The sequence below is a fragment of the Coccinella septempunctata genome, chromosome 1 (assembly GCF_907165205.1).
Source record: "Coccinella septempunctata chromosome 1, icCocSept1.1, whole genome shotgun sequence".
NCBI lineage: Eukaryota > Metazoa > Arthropoda > Insecta > Coleoptera > Coccinellidae > Coccinella > Coccinella septempunctata.
The window spans coordinates 49,112,039-49,129,494 of record NC_058189.1 but is presented as its reverse complement, the minus strand read 5'-3'; the positions used below and the strand labels follow the sequence as shown (position 1 = coordinate 49,129,494).

The 17,456-nt window shown below is 36.9% G+C and overlaps 1 protein-coding gene across 5 annotated transcripts in view; it reads right to left on the bottom strand.

Moving 5' to 3' along the window:
- Nucleotides 1-219: 219 nt before the first annotated feature.
- The window catches only part of LOC123308776 (protein phosphatase 1 regulatory inhibitor subunit 16B), a 31,791-nt gene continuing 14,554 nt past the window's right edge, over nt 220-17,456 (bottom strand). For all 5 annotated transcript variants that reach the window (XM_044891611.1, XM_044891629.1, XM_044891634.1 and 2 more), the window contains exons 2-8: nt 14,932-15,196; nt 14,623-14,824; nt 14,294-14,537; nt 9,110-9,235; nt 8,971-9,046; nt 8,653-8,870; nt 220-2,366 (exon numbers count right to left, since the gene is read on the bottom strand). In XM_044891611.1, the coding sequence (XP_044747546.1) occupies nt 1,845-2,366; nt 8,653-8,870; nt 8,971-9,046; nt 9,110-9,235; nt 14,294-14,537; nt 14,623-14,824; nt 14,932-15,163 (1,620 nt within the window). In that variant the 5' untranslated portion in view covers nt 15,164-15,196 and the 3' untranslated portion in view covers nt 220-1,844. The remainder of the gene's footprint in view (nt 2,367-8,652; nt 8,871-8,970; nt 9,047-9,109; nt 9,236-14,293; nt 14,538-14,622; nt 14,825-14,931; nt 15,197-17,456) is intronic.

Below are 17,456 nucleotides of genomic sequence, written 5' to 3'. Positions count from 1 at the left end.
TATTGATGTGATTGTATATGTATTCAGTATTATTCAACAAAAATATGAAACATTTTCTGTCTTTCTGTATACTATAACGCTATGTGATTACGAGATTTTATTAACTTAATTATAGATTTAATAACGATAACGTATCATGAAAAGTTGAAGAGAAAGGACTATCTTTCCCTTCTTTATGGGCGGTTTTCTATGTGTCGGGAAAACAAAAACTATCGAAGATATTCTTCAAATCAATGATTTACTTCATCCGGAATATGAAAGAAAAATAAAGAAAATTACAAAAAAAAACGGTAAAATTGTGTCAGGCACTATCAACCTTATTTACAATTAAAAAATGCGAGTACATATTCTGAAATCTACAAAACGAAATGCATCGAAGAAATGCCTTAACCGGCAGAAAATATATGAGTAGGTATATATACAAATAAGATTTTTTTTCATTAATTGAAAACCTCATACCACGAATCAAATATAACAATTTAAGACTTATCACAATATTTGGAATGTATTTGTATATTATTGCCTCTTTGGGACAACTCATAAATCGTGGGGAATTTGCGATTGATATTTACACAATGTGTTTTTATCTACAATGAATAAAATGACCGTTAATGATAGAACGTCTAATGGGTCTGCTGCCAGTTCAATTTAACATGCCAGCAAATGTTTAATTTCACATAGGACGCTGGAAGGACTAAATCATCACCATTCGAAAGAATGCAGAAATTTGCCTAATATAAATGTGCAAGTTTCGACTCTCTAGCTCCAGTACATACCAAATTATAACAACAAGAAGACTTGTTAGGTTTACATTCAGTCGTTCACAGGCGTTCACCAAAAATGAGAAACAAAATGAGACAGAATGACAAAGTTTCCACAAAAGCTACTAATTTCGATGAAGGAATAAATAGATGGAGCCTTTTCGTATTTGGTGAGGAATGTACAAGTGCTGTGGTGTGAATGTAGTTGGCAACACAGCTCTTGTTCTTTGTGACATTGATGAAGGAAATGCCTATGAATTAGGGATTATTGAAGAAATGTCAAGGTAAATAATTCCAGTGCTGATTCCCTTTCTTATATTTTAGTGTGTTACCAGCAAAATTTTTCCTACTATATTGTCTTTTCGGGCATGGTGAATATATAAATTTTATTTCAAATTTTTTTTATGAGTACCTCTAGGTACGTTTATTGAAAATAGCAAATATATTGAACAACTTCGAAAACTAAACGTCTCAGCTAATAGAATGAGTATGTCGTTCCCAAGAAAAATTCGGAAAATTTGGGAAAACTAATACAGGAAAATCAATCATAATTTTTTAATCGAATTTTGTTGAGTAAAACCATCGAGTATTATACTCAATGCATGGTAAAACTCAGTACTGAGCTAATTTAATGATGGGAAGGTAAAGTATCTACGCCTATGGGAAATTCTAGTGTAGGTACTGTTGGCAGACAAAAAAATCCTGCCGGTAGGACCAGAAACATTTATAATCCGTGTACTGACAGGAGGACTGAGTGTGGACGTTCTATCATTAAGGTACTACAGCTAGAAGTTTCTATTCCTTGTTATCAGTAAAGATAAAAATAGTCCAGATCGGACGGAGAAAACTGGGATTTATCTTATAGTTTTTTCTAAGGAAAAACTTTCAAATTCGAAAAAACATAAAAAATTGGAGACAAGTTCTGGCTCCATTGACGTTGTAGAAATTGGTTAAAACGTTTTTTTTTAATTCCTAATGGCAAATAGCAGGAACTTTCAGACATAAAATAATCAGTTGCCGTTACTTTTATCACATCCACAACTAATTTTGATTAAGTTAAACGGACAGTCATTTTTCTAGTATCTATTGAATAACACAGCATCTTTTTGACTTTGAGTATCCGACATTTTCTTGGGTGGTTTCTCCTGTGAATCTCACCACGTCTGTTGTTGGAACAGTGGCAGAATCGTTGTCCGGTATACTGTTGACCGGAGAGGATAGAGTACTGACATCTCCGCTGTTGTTTCTTATCTGCATTCGTTGCTTCTTCAAATCCGCCAGTGTGCCGTTTCCATTTATTGTCACAACAACATGCACGGTGACTTTTCCGTTCACGTCTGTGGTGTAGGAGTTTTCGTTGGATTCCGCTATGGGACTTTCCAGCAGGGAATCGCTGTCTTTACCTTCTGGTGTCCGTCTTTCTAATTCGAAGGATTTGTCGGCATCGGCTGGTTCGTTGTTATTGCATATTAAATTGCCCTCGTGTTTTGTTTGCTCGTTGTTAGTTTTCAGTTTAGGTTGTGCTGGCAGTGTGAGTACGTTATTGCTTATTGGTACTTTGGGAGGTTTGGACTGAGTTTGGGGGTCATCCGTAGTATCGAGAGCCTGAAAAATATATTATAGTTTTCTGTAGATTTGAAAATTGAATAAAGATTGCATTGATATTCAGTGACAGAGGTGTTCGACCTCACTTAATTTTTTTTTTTAGAATACAGTAGTACCCATAACATTTAGAATGAAACGATGCTATTAAGCAAGAAATTTTACTAACAAAAAAAATTGTAACTGGCGACCATGTAGTTGAGTACGCCTGAAATTCGTCCATCATTCTTGAAAGGTGTTTTCAGAGGTGAGGCTTTTTTTTGACAGAAGGTTGAACTTATCAAAATAAGTCGTTTAACCAAAAATTGTCTATATAAAATATCCAAGATGGCTGAGATACAACCCCTAGAAGTTCGACTGTGGAAGGTGACTCCAGCATCGCAAAAACGAAACAAAACATAAACATATGCCTGGACAATGAATGTTTCAGTACCAAGTTCATCGGATTAAAGGCATCAGGTCACTTGAGAGAATAATAATTGATGTATCGTGCAATTTAGGGTGAAAAAATATGTAGAAAATCGAGGCAGTTTCTTGGAAGTGCTTATGTTAGTTATGTTTAAAAAGTGCTATGATGTTTCCCTATTTCATCCCATTTTTACGACGATTGTTGGAATGTTCGAACAAGAAGATTGTGATGCCCATTGTGAAAAAATTCGTGAATAATTTAGACTAAGCATGGGCAAACTACGGCCCGCGGGCCAGGTCCGGCCCACGTGAAAGTCTAATCCGGCCCGCGTCAAGATTTTGAAACAATCACCAGTATTTTTGTTTTCTAAGTTTGACCGCCTGATAAGGAAAAGCAATGTCACCTAATACCGAGTTGTCTCAAAGCGTAAGTTGCTTACTGTTCATTATCATCTTAAAATGTTGAAGATTATACATCGAAGACGACAAATTAGCTGGAAACGTATTAGGTGGAAGAAGGACTGATAAATGGGGGCTTCATAGCTGCTGAAGTGAACCAAGTCCATGCAGCCTAGTTTTGGGATACATGACTTAGGTTAGAATATAAGCATATGCTTACATTCACTTTACACAAATTTAAAGAAGTCACTTTTGAATTAATTGATGATAAACAACTTCTATGTCATGTGTCATGTATCTCAAAACTAGGCTGCATGGACTTGGTTCACTTCATCCCTGAATCCCTCAAATAAAAGTCCACCAATTTGTTATTCAAATTGCATAGAGTTGTGCTCGAGGCTCAGCCTTAGTACTGCGTGTGCATCTGGCAGCGGCTGGCATTATTTCTTGTAATCCCCAGAAAAAGCAAAAAACGCCAAATCTCCTTCGATGTTCCAACGACTGCATCACAGAACAGAAATAGTGATGCAAGGAATACAAAACTTGCAACGAACGGTTTGTTGCTGAGCTCCAAACATGAAGGCAGTATTCAAGTGTGATTAACACATGAAAATATCTATTCAATTATTCGATTCTGCGTAGTTTGAATCGATTAAGTAACGGTTTCCTTCTAAATGAAAATTTTTGAGCTTTAAGAACGGTATTAATTATTGGATCTAACATTAATTTAGTTTAGCAAAGTTTGCGCGCAACTTAGCATAGGTGTAGTGTTCTAGTTCTCTCAATTCTAAACTAAATTATTTTGGATTTGCTTGGGAGTCTTGGGACCTCGAGTTATAGCAGTCAACAGCACGGTTACTGAGATGATGATATTATGCTCGTGATGGTTAGTAACGAATCAAGCATTAAAATTTTCGTTTGGTTCGTTGTCAACGTCTGTGTAATTCGAAGTATTTTTGACCTTTTGATTTTCATTGATGACAGCAACAAAAATATCACATATTTTTCAAAAATTTCGTCCTTCAAAGTACCTTTGACTAATATTTACAACATTACTACTGGAGGTAGGAGCACCAAATATGACGGGCGGAATCTGGTATCGTGGGCATATTTAATGAATAATCATAATATCTCGGGAACAACTGCATATTGTTATGTGAACAGGTGTTTTCCACTATGAAACTATGAATAGCAGCGTAAGCAACCGACTATAAATGTGCCTACAGATTACTCTAACGTGACGTGGGCCCATGTCATAATGCGCATGATTCAAAAATCTAACATCGGATTTTGCGCGGAAGCGTTCAATGTGGGAACGTGGGAATACACGTGTCAACGTCACGTCTGACTAATTTAACGCTTCCGCAAAAAATCCTATATTAGATTTTCGAATAATGCGCATTATGACTTGGGCCCACGTCACGTCAGAGTAATCTGTTGGCACCTTAAGTGACTAGCATTCAGCATTATCACTGCCAATTTCACAACTTTTAGAAGCTCGATCACAGTTTCATTTTTCACATACTCTTTCGTATCCTACCGAACAATAATTAATTTTTGTCATTTTTTTTACTTTTCTAGGATGTAAAAATCGAAAAAAAGTTAATCACTTGTAAAAATGTGTATTTTTTTTTGGCCCGCCTAGGTAATTTTTCATTTTATCTGGCCCTCCCCTCAAAAAGTTTGCCCATGCCTGATTTAGACGAATTTTATTGGTGAGATTTTGAAATATTATTATAATTTTTACTCGTGTCCTAAGTCTCTTCCGTTAGTTGGTATCGAAATGAGCCATTTCATAAAATTGTGTTCAAGTTTCCACTTTTATTACCACGTAAATATCGAACGAGCCAATATCCTAAACGAAACCACATGATCGAATCAGGTGATTTTTCCCACTGCTTTGCGATCAATTCAGCTAACAAACGGTCTAGGGTCGTATTGGGATCTATTTCAGTAATCATTTTCAATTTCTTTTTCAACTTTGTCATTTTGAAAGTTTTGTATAGGTGATTTTTGGTGAAACGCTTCATTTTGACCAGTTTTACCTTCTGTTGAAAACAAAAACCTCACCTTCAATTACACCCTGCGTACAAAAATTTCACAAATAAAACGTTGAAATTGGAAAAATACGAGGGAAAATATATCCGTATTGCATATAGACTCTGCTTTTCAATAAATATGTCAAATTTTTTAAGTTTAATCTATTTTGCCACAAGTAGTTTTTGAACCTCAGATAGCATGAATATATTTTCCAAATTTCGATCCGAAATTTCCTCAGGGTAATTTGTCTGAAATAAATTTGTATTTATACAGGGTGAGTCAACAGTGCTCGATCGAGCACTGTTGACTCACTCAACCTTCTTATGGTTATCGACCGATCAGTCGATAACCATAAGAAATTTTGGGCTAGGAGAATGTTTAAAACTTTGGCGGAATCTCCTCTACAGAGAGCATAAGCTGAGTTTTTGGCTTTATAGGTGTTCCGAAAATGTTGAAATACGATACCACCCTGCCTTTTCAAATGAGAATACTCAATTTTTATATCATATTCTGAATAAACATGAAATTTTGGATTCGAAATATACCGATAGTCATAATTTATCGAGATGAATGTTCGATTTCTTTTATGAATTCTCGAAATTCATAGCTTTTGAAATTAATTTCGGGCCTGAAATATTTCCAAAAATGAAGACCACCCACTATATAGGATATCCAACACACGAAAAAATTCAGGAACTGACATTTGATAAAACGGTGTAAAGTGCGCATTTTTTTCTTGTAGGGCAGTCCGATAAGATACAGGAAATCCAAGGAAGTGAATTAAATATGTAGTCTGTTAAATCTAAATACCGATGATGAGTAGGTATTATATTGAGGTGATTCGTGTAGGTAGCATTTCACGAACTTTTAAATTAAATGCATAATTTCCCTTTTCTTTTGATCCACTCACTTTGAACTTATAAGACAAACACACAACTGTTTGTTTTTTCCTAAACCTCATTTCCTTAACACTGTGGACTAAAGCATGCGATATAATGGCTTCACTGATAGCATACCGAGAAATAGCGGCAAAAAACGATATTCAATCTACCCATCGACGATCTTAACGATACTAAACAATTTCATCTTCAAGTTACTTTCCTGCAATGCTGTCCTATATGCTCGCTGATATGAAAAATTCGATTTCTTTATTCATAAATTCTCCCTGTATCTCGCATAAAATTCCTATGTCTTTCTTTGGGATACTAATTAATATTTTATTAAATAAGTAAACTATGCTAGGAGTGGAAAATTTCATTGTGAGTCTTAATGATTTTCGTCATTACGTAATGCCAGATACTCGGTTAATACTGTGCAAATATTTTCCAAGTGAAACTGCAGAATTATCACAGAACTTTGTTTATAATGGTAACGCAGATAAATGCATGCAATTCTCGGCGAAGTATAAAAAATTGTACCTATACTGAAATTCTGCAACGATAAATCTACCGTGAGATTCTTCAAAGGTGTCTCACCCCTATAACTTTTGTATTATTGAAGATAGAAAGACGAAATTTTGGGGTTGTGTATCATAGTTCAATATAAATTTTTTGACATATTTACTTGGTTTGCCGCATTTCCGGTTTGACAGGAAATGTCAATCAACTTTTGATTTTTGAATGAGACATCCTATATATTTTTTTCGATCGAGAATGATATTTTGAATCCAATAACATCTCACTTGCCAATATTTTTATTTTTCGATCTAGAATGGATCATGTAAATCGCTTCATTCTTGATCAAGTAACATGGGAGAACTATTATCAGAATTTTTCTGTCGAAACCAGCCAATTGATACAAACTAATCACTAAGATCATGTTTTCGTCGGAAAAGTGAACTCTATCTTGAAATTTTACTTATAGTTGGGGAGCCGAAGAGGGAAATTCGGGATTTACTCGAGCGTGTCAGATTAATATATGGGGACATACCTTGGACCCTGTAGAGTACCTCTACCAAAAATTAGACCTGTATATAGGGGAAATTGTCTAGGACAGCCTGTCAAAATAGTAAAAAAAAACGATCATTGTACATACTCGAGCGTGTCAGATTAAGATATATGTGGTTAATTACATATTGAAAAGTATATATTCTCTTAATCTGACAATTTAAGCGAGTCGAAAATGTGTGGGAGGGCGCCAAAGTTGCAAAAAAAAAGTCACGTGTACCTACATTCTCGAGCGCGGTTAAGTTTTTACTTGTTTTGAAGCTTATGATTCAAGAATGACGGAAAAAATATAATCTGACAGTTTTAGCAAGCCGAAACAATAAAAATTGGCCATAAAGGTCACAAAAATCAGTGTTTTTGAATTATCTCCTCCCCTGGGCTTCAATTCTTTTTTACATTCATTATGAAAGTTGTAGAGCATAACATTTTCTACAAACTTTGTCCTGAGCAATTTTTTCTACGTTTGAACGTTTTCGAGATATATAGCGATGAATGTACATTAAACAGGGTTTCTATATTGACCTTCATCAGTGTTTTTGAATTATCTCCTCCCCTGGGCTTCAAATCTTTTTTACATTCATTATGAAAGTTGTAGAGCATAACATTTTCTACAAATTTTGTCCTGAGCAATTTTTTCTACGTTTGAACGTTTTCGTGATATATAGCGATGAATGTACATTAAACAGGGTTTCTATATTGACCTTGCCCTTTCCCATAGGTGGCTAAGCTCCTCGCCCCTATCGCCCTCTAACTCGAGAACGGTTAAGGGTATGTAAAATTGCTTCAGACAAAAGTTGTGTTATCATCTACAACTCTCATAATGTATACAAAGACTATAAGAGGTACAGGCAGGGGAATATTCGATAAAAAAGGATTTTTTTCATCTTCTTCGAAGTGTCAGATTAAGAAAACCCTCCCTGATTAGTGTCAGATTGATGGGTCAACACGTCTACAACACCGAGATTAACCATTTGTATGAAAATCTGACACGCTCGAGTATGTACAAGTAACGATTTTTTTTACATTTTCAAAGGACCGCTGTTACCTTGCGTCACGTCCAAATTGTCAGTCCCTTGAAAAGTAGTTTCCTTTGGGTCCAATTAATATATCCTCCAAAAATCTGACACCCTCGAAAATTTTTTTTTACCATTTTCAATTCTTCTGTACGGCCTGTCCCACCGCGCAAACTGTCAGATAAGCATGAATTCATTATCAGGGACACGTAGGGCATATACAGTATCTTAATCTGACACGCTTGAGTATGTACACCTGACGATTTTTTTTTACATCTTTGAGACCTTGCAGACGCTTTCCCCACCGCTGAAATTGCATACATCATAGAACCTTTTTTTCTTTCTACCATTTAATCTTCAAAATTCACGATGCTCGAGTAAATCCCGATTCAGCATCGTCGGCTCCCCAACTATTATGAAAAAGGCAATCATCTGCAATTTTCGATGATTTGATTCAGTCAGGGTTCAAATACGTAATCTAACCTTTTGACTTTCTGCTTCCAGCCTGAGTCTAGCCTCTTCAACCGCGTCTTTCCGACTGGTCATACCCTTATCTCGTAATGACGTTCTCCTAACAGATTGGGTCCTTGTGTTGCTCTGCGATCTTCTTACTTTTCGCTTGGCTTCGGCCTGCCTCTTGATCTCTTGTTCTGTCTTCAACTCCAATATCCTCTCTTTCAGTTCGATGTCTTCGCAGATATCTGAAAAAACACCATCGAAATGTTAGATCTTTTTCACCTAAAACAATTTGCATTTCTGTCCTGACGAAGAATATGGTCGAAATTAGGCTGTTGTACTCACCAAATGGAGTCTCGTCGTGCTTGTTCTTTGCGTTCAAGTCCGCTCCGGCTTGTGCCAGTAGCTCTATGACTTCTAGCTGAAAAAATCATCGGGCTAAATAAAAATAAGAGAAATTTCCAAGGACTTAATGTGCGCTTACATGACCCCAGCAAGCTGCAGCATGAGCTGGCTGCCAATCGTCCTTGTCTTTGGCATCTGTCCTCACGCCGTGTTCCAATAGAAACTCGACCACTGAGATATACCCGTTTGCAGCGGCAATATGAAGCTATGAAGAGAATAGAAAACATTCAAAACTTTAGAAAAAGTAACAACAAATATTGATAGTCGCTTTTAATTCCCAAAGTGTATTAAACAAAAAGATTGATAAGGGGTGTGGGTAATTGATAGGTGTTATAAAATAACTCTTCTTTATTTCATCTAGTCGACGTTTCAATCCCGATGGAGACCTTCTTCAGGACTCCAAAAACATACAAAATTAACAGTAGAAAACAGCGTGACAGATGTAGCAAGCTTCGAACAAGAGTACTAACCGAAATACAGAGTTTCAAGTTTTAACTGCAAAACACCAACCAATCAGCAGGTAAATTAATGATGACATTAAAGACAGGAAGGCATACATAAAAATCGTTATCTGGCAAGAAAAGACAAGTCAATCCTAAAGTTCTTAAAAATACAACACAAGGTTATAATCAAGGAGACACAGAAAAGAATTGACATGAATGTGGTTTACATGTCAAATGAGATTTTGACGATTTCAAATAAAGGTTCTCATAACTTTTTTATCTTTGAAGTCACAGATCTGGAAGTTGAACCTAAGATGTCTAAAAATATGGTGTATGCACTCGTCAATTTTTGAATGGAATGACATTAGACTAAATCGAAAATAAGAGATTTGTTTCGTGGCGGCGCCACTATGTTCTATCCTTGTTCTGTGAAAGAAAATCAAATGATACTCTCTCGCTTTATTTTGTTCTGCGTTTATATCGATCACAGATTACAGTCATCTCTGTGTTCCTAATCCATCAAAGAATCAGCTGTTAACGAATATTTGTGATTTACACTTGTATTTTCGTTGTAAAAACGAACCTGCAGATATTTCAACACTATAGAAGGATTCGAAGGAGTACTTCTATTTTTCTACAAGATAATTTTTGTTTGACAAATTGTATTCGTGAGGAAAGCAATTCAATATGGTTTCAATAAAACACAGTTGATTGACGAAATATTCAATATATTCAGTTGACTGAAACGCAATTTTCACTTGTGAAGAATATTTGAAGAACAGACTCGAACAGATTAACATATTTTTGTTTCTTAATACATGCCTCACAATTCACATTACGTATTTTCAATACAGTTCCTTTATTGCTTTATTGCTGAAGTTGCCATAAAACTGTTAGCTCTATCCGTCCTGAATGTTCATCTGATTTGGCTCTGCCTCAATTTTCAACAACAAAGAGTGATAGTCCAACAACACCGAATTCTTTTATTATTATTATTATTATTATTAATACAAATACAAGAGTTGAGACATAAGTCTATAAACTCAAAAGAAATATAAATTGAAAATTAAAATGTTCACATACTGAATAAAAATATGAAACCATGACAAATTAAACAAAACTACTGATTAACGGCTCTCCATCTGTCGTAGGAATTCTTGAAACAGTTGACCGAAGCGGCTCCAACAATTTCAGGCGGCAAACGATTCCAGGTGTCAAACACTCTATTAGAGAGGAAGTTTTGGCGTTGTGATGTTCTAAAGCTCTCTTTCGAAAGCTTATATCTATGTCCCCTAAGATGGCCTGAATTCAACTTGAACATACCGTTGATCCCATCTCCAAAATGTCCTCGCAATGATCGGTACGTAAGAAGCAAATCCCCTCTCTCACGTCGATCGCGGAAGCTGGTTAGTTTGAATATTTCTAGTCGACGCGTATAAGATGGTCTATCACGCCCATAGGGAAAACGAGTCATCCACCTCTGAACAGACTCAAGCATGGTTGCATCGCGCACCGTGGATGGCGACCAGACCGGACCGACATACTCCAGGATGGGCCTCACATATGTGGTAAGAAGGGTCCGAATAGTATTAACATCGCCGCCCTTGAACATTTTGTAAATACAGTATGCTGATCGCTTAGCCTTTGCACATACATAAGAAATATGTTCGGACCACTGTAGATCCTCGGTGATCACCAGGCCCAGATCACAGTGACTGGCCACCACCTTCATGGGTTCACCATCAAGGTAATATGAAGGACGCAGCACTTTTCCATACTCAGGGGTAACCCCCACTCATCACACCACTCACAGATAACATCCAGATCACACTGCAGACTGCCAGCCTCGGAGATGGGATAGTTATAGATCTTGGTGTCATCGGCGAACATTGAGCATGTAGAGCGAAGGTGACTAAGCTGTAGTTCTTGATTGTCCATACAAAAAACTGAACGACATGTTCCATGTTCAATAAATGAATATTGTACGATCTTTCTCGAAAGTAATACATTTTCACACACCAATAATCGCTTATAAATACAGCACATTCGCAAGTCGTAGGAATGCATTCAAATTATTTTTAAATATCATTTGACAACTGTCAATTCCTAAACGACGCTACCTACAGTGGGAAAAACGAAACTTATCTCTTATTTTCGAAGCGGGAAAAACAAAATCTAATCAGTGCATACACCATGTTTTTAGACATCTTAGTTGAACCTCTTACAGGCACTTTTTTACGTTGAATCCACTGACGTGCTTAAAATATTTTTTAACTTCGAATCATTAGGCGAACTTTCTATTTTTTAAGTGCAAACTTTTATCGAATTTTTTTTTAATTGGAAAAAAAGTCTTTTGTCAGTAGATTCTTCGTATTAAAGTGCCTAAGATGGTTCAAGTTTCAGATCTGTAACTTCAAGAATCGTGGGAGGCTACGGTTTTCACCATTCTTTGTTTCTCTGAAAAAAAGCTCGGAAATGAGTCATCCATTTTCTTCTAGCTCTTATAGTTCTCGAGATCCCCTCAGTAGACAACGAATTTTGCCCACCCTGTACACACAACAAATAAAACTCGATCGCCCGAAGAAGCTATTATGATACACATGTAGTGGTACAAACTGATCGTTAATAAAAATCATCTAATTTAGTTATTATTTATTTTCTTCAAAATCTCCAACGACTATTTGAGAAAACTCTGGTCACTAGCTGGAAATTATTGTCAGATATTGTGCCTGAAGTATTGATTTTTTTTTGGGAACATTTTTCCAAAAATCAAATCATGCCATTTTGAGCGCCAATTAAGTTTTGACGTCCGAAATGAAGGAAATGATTCATTTTGGAAGCCTTCGACTAAAAAAAGGATTATTCGTTGAAACCAGAGGTCGTCATCATCAATTCAATTCAATTTCGGTCTCAAAGAATCCGTTATATCACGTGGAGATGGACGCAGTTGACGATAAAAACATGTTCATTACCATCTTAAAAGATTAATGGTCCAATGACGCATGTAGCCCATAAATCGCATCAAACCCCCACCTTCGCCGGATGGAGAAGTTTTTTCTGACATTCGATTGGATTTTCAGACACCCAGAAGGTACATTAGAAAAAAGCCCTTTAGCGCCCAATCGATAGATACACGCTGCTCTTGATGGTCTGTCGGATTCAATCATTGAGTTAATGGGATTTTGGATAGGCGTGTCAATCAAAGTGTAAAATAGAGTATAAAGGTGGTGTCATTGATGCCCAATGCGATTAGTGGAGGGGGTTGGATATTGGCGAACACTGCGGTCATTTTTTAACCTGTGTGATGTAAAAAGCATGTTGGTCTGATATATGAAATTCAACTGAACCAGTTTTCTCAAAACGATCAACAATCCAAGGAATTCCAGCACCTGTTCCTATAATGATGATAGCCGAGAGTATCACGAAGGTTCGGAATAATAATCAAATGAGTAAGCCTTCGAATCAAGGCTGTCAGTAATGATCGAAACTAATTCAGATACATAACATCCATCTACATAAAAATCAACAAATGCTACAGCTAACAAATAGAGCCAGCTAGCCATCATTTCTCGGAATATCAACTCTAGGTCCATCTCATCGAGGAAGAGTAGATGCTGACTATGGTTTCGGTCTCATTTTACCTCGTCAGAGCAATACACCTCACGACTCGATGAAAATGGAACGCATTGGGGAATCCTTTATTCGATATCAACACTCCCTATGCCACTGAGTATCCCAAATAAACTGCTCCACAAGAGTTAGGGATATCAACATATCAATGAATCCAGATATGGACGATTTTCAGATTCTCAAAGAATAAGGGTATGGACAATCCCACGCATTCTCCGTAATCGTCGCTATGTCCAAGAAGTCCATCCATTCCGAGGGGGTAGTGTTATGGTATGGGCCGGGAGATGTTTCAACGGGCGCACAGATCTACACATTTGTCCTGGGAATATGACCGCCTTACACTATAGGGAGCATGTCATTGACAATGCTGTGCCAAACTTTCACGCTGCTATTGGTGAAACTTTTCAATTTCTAGACGATAACGGTAGACCGCACCGTGCAGCCATAGTTGAGAATGCGCGCGAGGAGCTTGGTATTCCACATTAACAATACCTCCGCACTCACCAGATTTGAATTGCATAGAACATGCGCATGGGATATGCTCCAAAGAAGATTAGATAATCATCAACCTACCCCAGAATCCTTAAATGATCTGAGATAGCTTCTGCCCTGTTTATGGAACCAAATTCCTCAAGAAATGTTCAACAACCTCTTGTGTAGTATGCAAAGAAGATGTCAAGCTGTTATTGATGCTCGTGGAGGCCATACATTGTATTGATAGTCTTAAAATGCTTGAATTCTCTGGGAATAAAATTTCGTTATTTCAATCGATTTTTTTAACCACCCTGTATACGCTGCAGACCTACAGGCTAAAATTAATTTGCAACTTGAAATCATAATGATATGAATTTTCATCTCAAAAATCTTTTTTTAACTATATTTTTTTGCGATTTAAGTCAATATCCCTAACTCATGTGGAGAAGTTTATATGTACGGAATGTCTAAATCAGTGAACTAACTCTAAAAGAGTTCTTTTAGAGTTCACTGGTCTAAATGCTCCCGGTAGTCCCATCCGCCTCTGTTCTACAACGGGCCTTGATTCCTTTTTTCAGCTTGATTTCTACCATGGCCCTAACTCATGTGGAGCAGTTTATTTAAAAAAAGTAATAATGGATATCCCACCTATTAATATAACTATTTTAATTATAACTTAGGTTTATAACCAAAATTTTCATTCCAATTCAACTCACTGGTGTTGCACCTTGAATGTCGTACGCTTCCAAATCTTCACCTCTCATTCCCTTCATCTCTAGATCGGCCAACATCTGCCTCTCTGTAGAAGCCCTAGTTTCATCTATGAGCTGCTGAGTTATCCCTCTTCTATCCATTTCAATTTCGATACAATCCAACGCCTGGTTATCCTCGCAGATATCGTAAGGCATGTTGCCGTCGGCGTTGACAGCCAAGAGATTAGCACCGTTGTCGATGAGGATCCTGAAATTCGAATTGGTTATTTACGAACCTCTAAGAGCAATCAGCATCGTTTATTCCAGGACGCTATCCAAATTGAAGAACTTACTTGATTAATCTTAGGAACCCACAAGTTGCTGCAGCGTGGAGAGGCGTCCACTTCTCGCTGTCTTCCGCGTTGACATTTGCCCCAAATTCCAACAGAAGATTCAACATGGCTTCGTTATTGTCTATACAGCATTGATGTAGAGCAGTGAGACCATCTTCGTTGCAGGAATCTGGACTCACCCCCTTAGTTAACAACCGTCGCACTGTTGAAAAATGAAAATTAAAAAATATCAGTACAGAAAATGTTCTAGCGAAATTTATCGCGTAAGTTATGACAATATGAACAGCTTAGAATCTTCTGAAATATTACCTTCGTCTATATCATTTCTGGAAGCTGCTTCAAGAAGTACAACGCTTTCGCTAAAAAATATATTTCTCTTATTGGACGTTTTCGGCTTATGCGTTTTCTTACTGTACTCCTTCTCTTTTTGCGACCAAACCTTTAGTTGATGGTTCCGTCTCTTCTTGGCTAATATCAGTCTTTCTTGAGTAGGCATTTGTTCGATATGAGGCATCTCTTGAATCAAGTCCGCGTGCTCCATTTTCCCTTGATGTTTTCTCCTTCGTTTTCAATACTGCAATAACAAAAATGAACTTATATCATCGAAGACCATTCAAACTTATCTTGAAACAACAAAAACTGAATATTTTCTCCACTTTTCACGTGAATGATACCATACAAGATGATTCCAGAGGGTCCACATTTGTGACATACAGAGGATTCTTTGTAATGATAATAATAATAATTAGAAGATTGAGAAGGAAAATGAGAACTGGTCTTAACAGCAAGAATCTAATAAAAGCGATTAACACCTACGCTTGCTCGGCGATGAGCTATTCATTTGGTATCATCTCTTGGACGACCACCGATTTAGCAGCTTTACAGAGAAAAATAAGGACTATGCATACTAAACACAATAAACATCACCCCAAAAGCTCAATAGAACGGACAGAGCTGCCACGACATCTTGGGGGTAGAGGAATTGTTTATTTGTCCAACCGTATGTCCCAGGAAATTGAAGGACTTTCCTGAGCAAGGCGGCTTCGTCAGAACTCCATCGAGTAGTTTGTGTTGCTGATAGTTCAACACCGTTAAAGCTACAACAGGATCACTTGGAAACCGTCGAACACTCTGCAGAAAGTAAAATGCAGAAACTTATTGGCAAACCTTTGCATGGAAGGCACCAGAACGAGGTCAACCATGATTACGTCGACATATCTGCGTCGAAATACTGGTTGACTTCCGGAAGGTTGTTTCCTGAGACAGAGGGCTTCATGCTCGCCATCCAGGATCAGGTGATTCCAACAAGGAACTATACTTCATTCAAATTTATTTTAGCAGTCGGTTGGCCATGAAATAATTTTCTCAAGTTTTTGTAACTAGAACGAAGTTAGGTTGGCACTCATGAAATGTCGTTAATGTCATAACGCCGTTGCCACAACTAATATCAATTTTTATTACGAAAATTCGAAAATGCCGAAAGTGATTGAAAAAAGGGACAGGGTTTCAGGAAGTGCTATTTAGAATTCAGGTCCGCTCATTCAAATAGTTATACCCTGATATTCTAAAATCCACAATACGTCAGACGATAGCGAATATATTCAATGTAAGAGAATTTATATAATGTTTCATCTGAATCTAAAAGACTTATATTTCGGCTGAATATTTCCACAATCAGAAAGATTGTGAATGAAGAGTATGACAAAGAATTTCCTTCTATTGGAAGACCCAAAAAAGTGGTGGTATTTGAGAATTTTATTTTTGAGTGAATTAATGCGAAAAGTATACTACAGGATTTTCGATAAATGTCATAGGAGAATAAGTTCCCTAAAATGGATCTTTCTATTCTTCATTTGACTTGTCCTATACAATGTAAATGTCTTAAGGTACTAATAAATACCTTATTATTATGATTACATCAATGTATTAAGATGAATAGCCACAAATACGCGCAAGTTGCCCTGTTACTTGTTTATTCATGTGAAATTTTTGTTCAACGGTGAAGTTGCATCTTAACTTGAAACTTCCTTCAACTCCTTTCACTTATATTGATGCAAGATGATTTTTGTTGAAGAATTTAACATTCTTATAATTATCTGTTAATTCCTACGGGAGATACCCATTCCCAACCACTGCATCATATGCATTTCATCTTCGGGTTAATATTTTTGAAATCTACAAATGATGTAAGCCAAAGAAGATAACGAACATTAACTCTCCTCAAGCGAGTGCATATTATGATATTATACTGATCTCTTGTATTTTCCATGCAAATAACTGGATTTGGTATGTATGCCTTCAATCAGTTTGAATAAGCTTCAATTATGTTCTTCACATATTTTCCGAAGAGATTCGACATTGTGATAAAATACGTAATAACAGAAACTTTTACGTAGAACGGGCAACCTAGCGTTGATTTAAAACCCAAAAATGTTTTGACAAGCTTCATAACCCCACATTTTCGTACTATACAGAGTGAAATGTGTCAAATTTCCATGGCCAACCGACTGCTAAAATAAAGTTGAATGAAGTATACATGAAATATATAGCCAAGGATGCCTCAGTGGCGGATGATAGCTCTCGTTATGGCTGTGCGACACATGAAACTATCCAGCACATCACCGGGGGATGTCAGAAGTTCGCGGGCACGGAGTACAAAAATAGACATGATGCCGTTGCCAAGATTCTTCACCAAAAATTGGCACTAAAACACCAACTTTCTCTTCAAGTTCGAAAAAGTTTCCTTATTACAATTACCATCCGGATGCTGTATTGAAAAATGAACATCACAAGCTCTACTGGGATCGCACGGTTCTCACAGACCGGAAAATAAC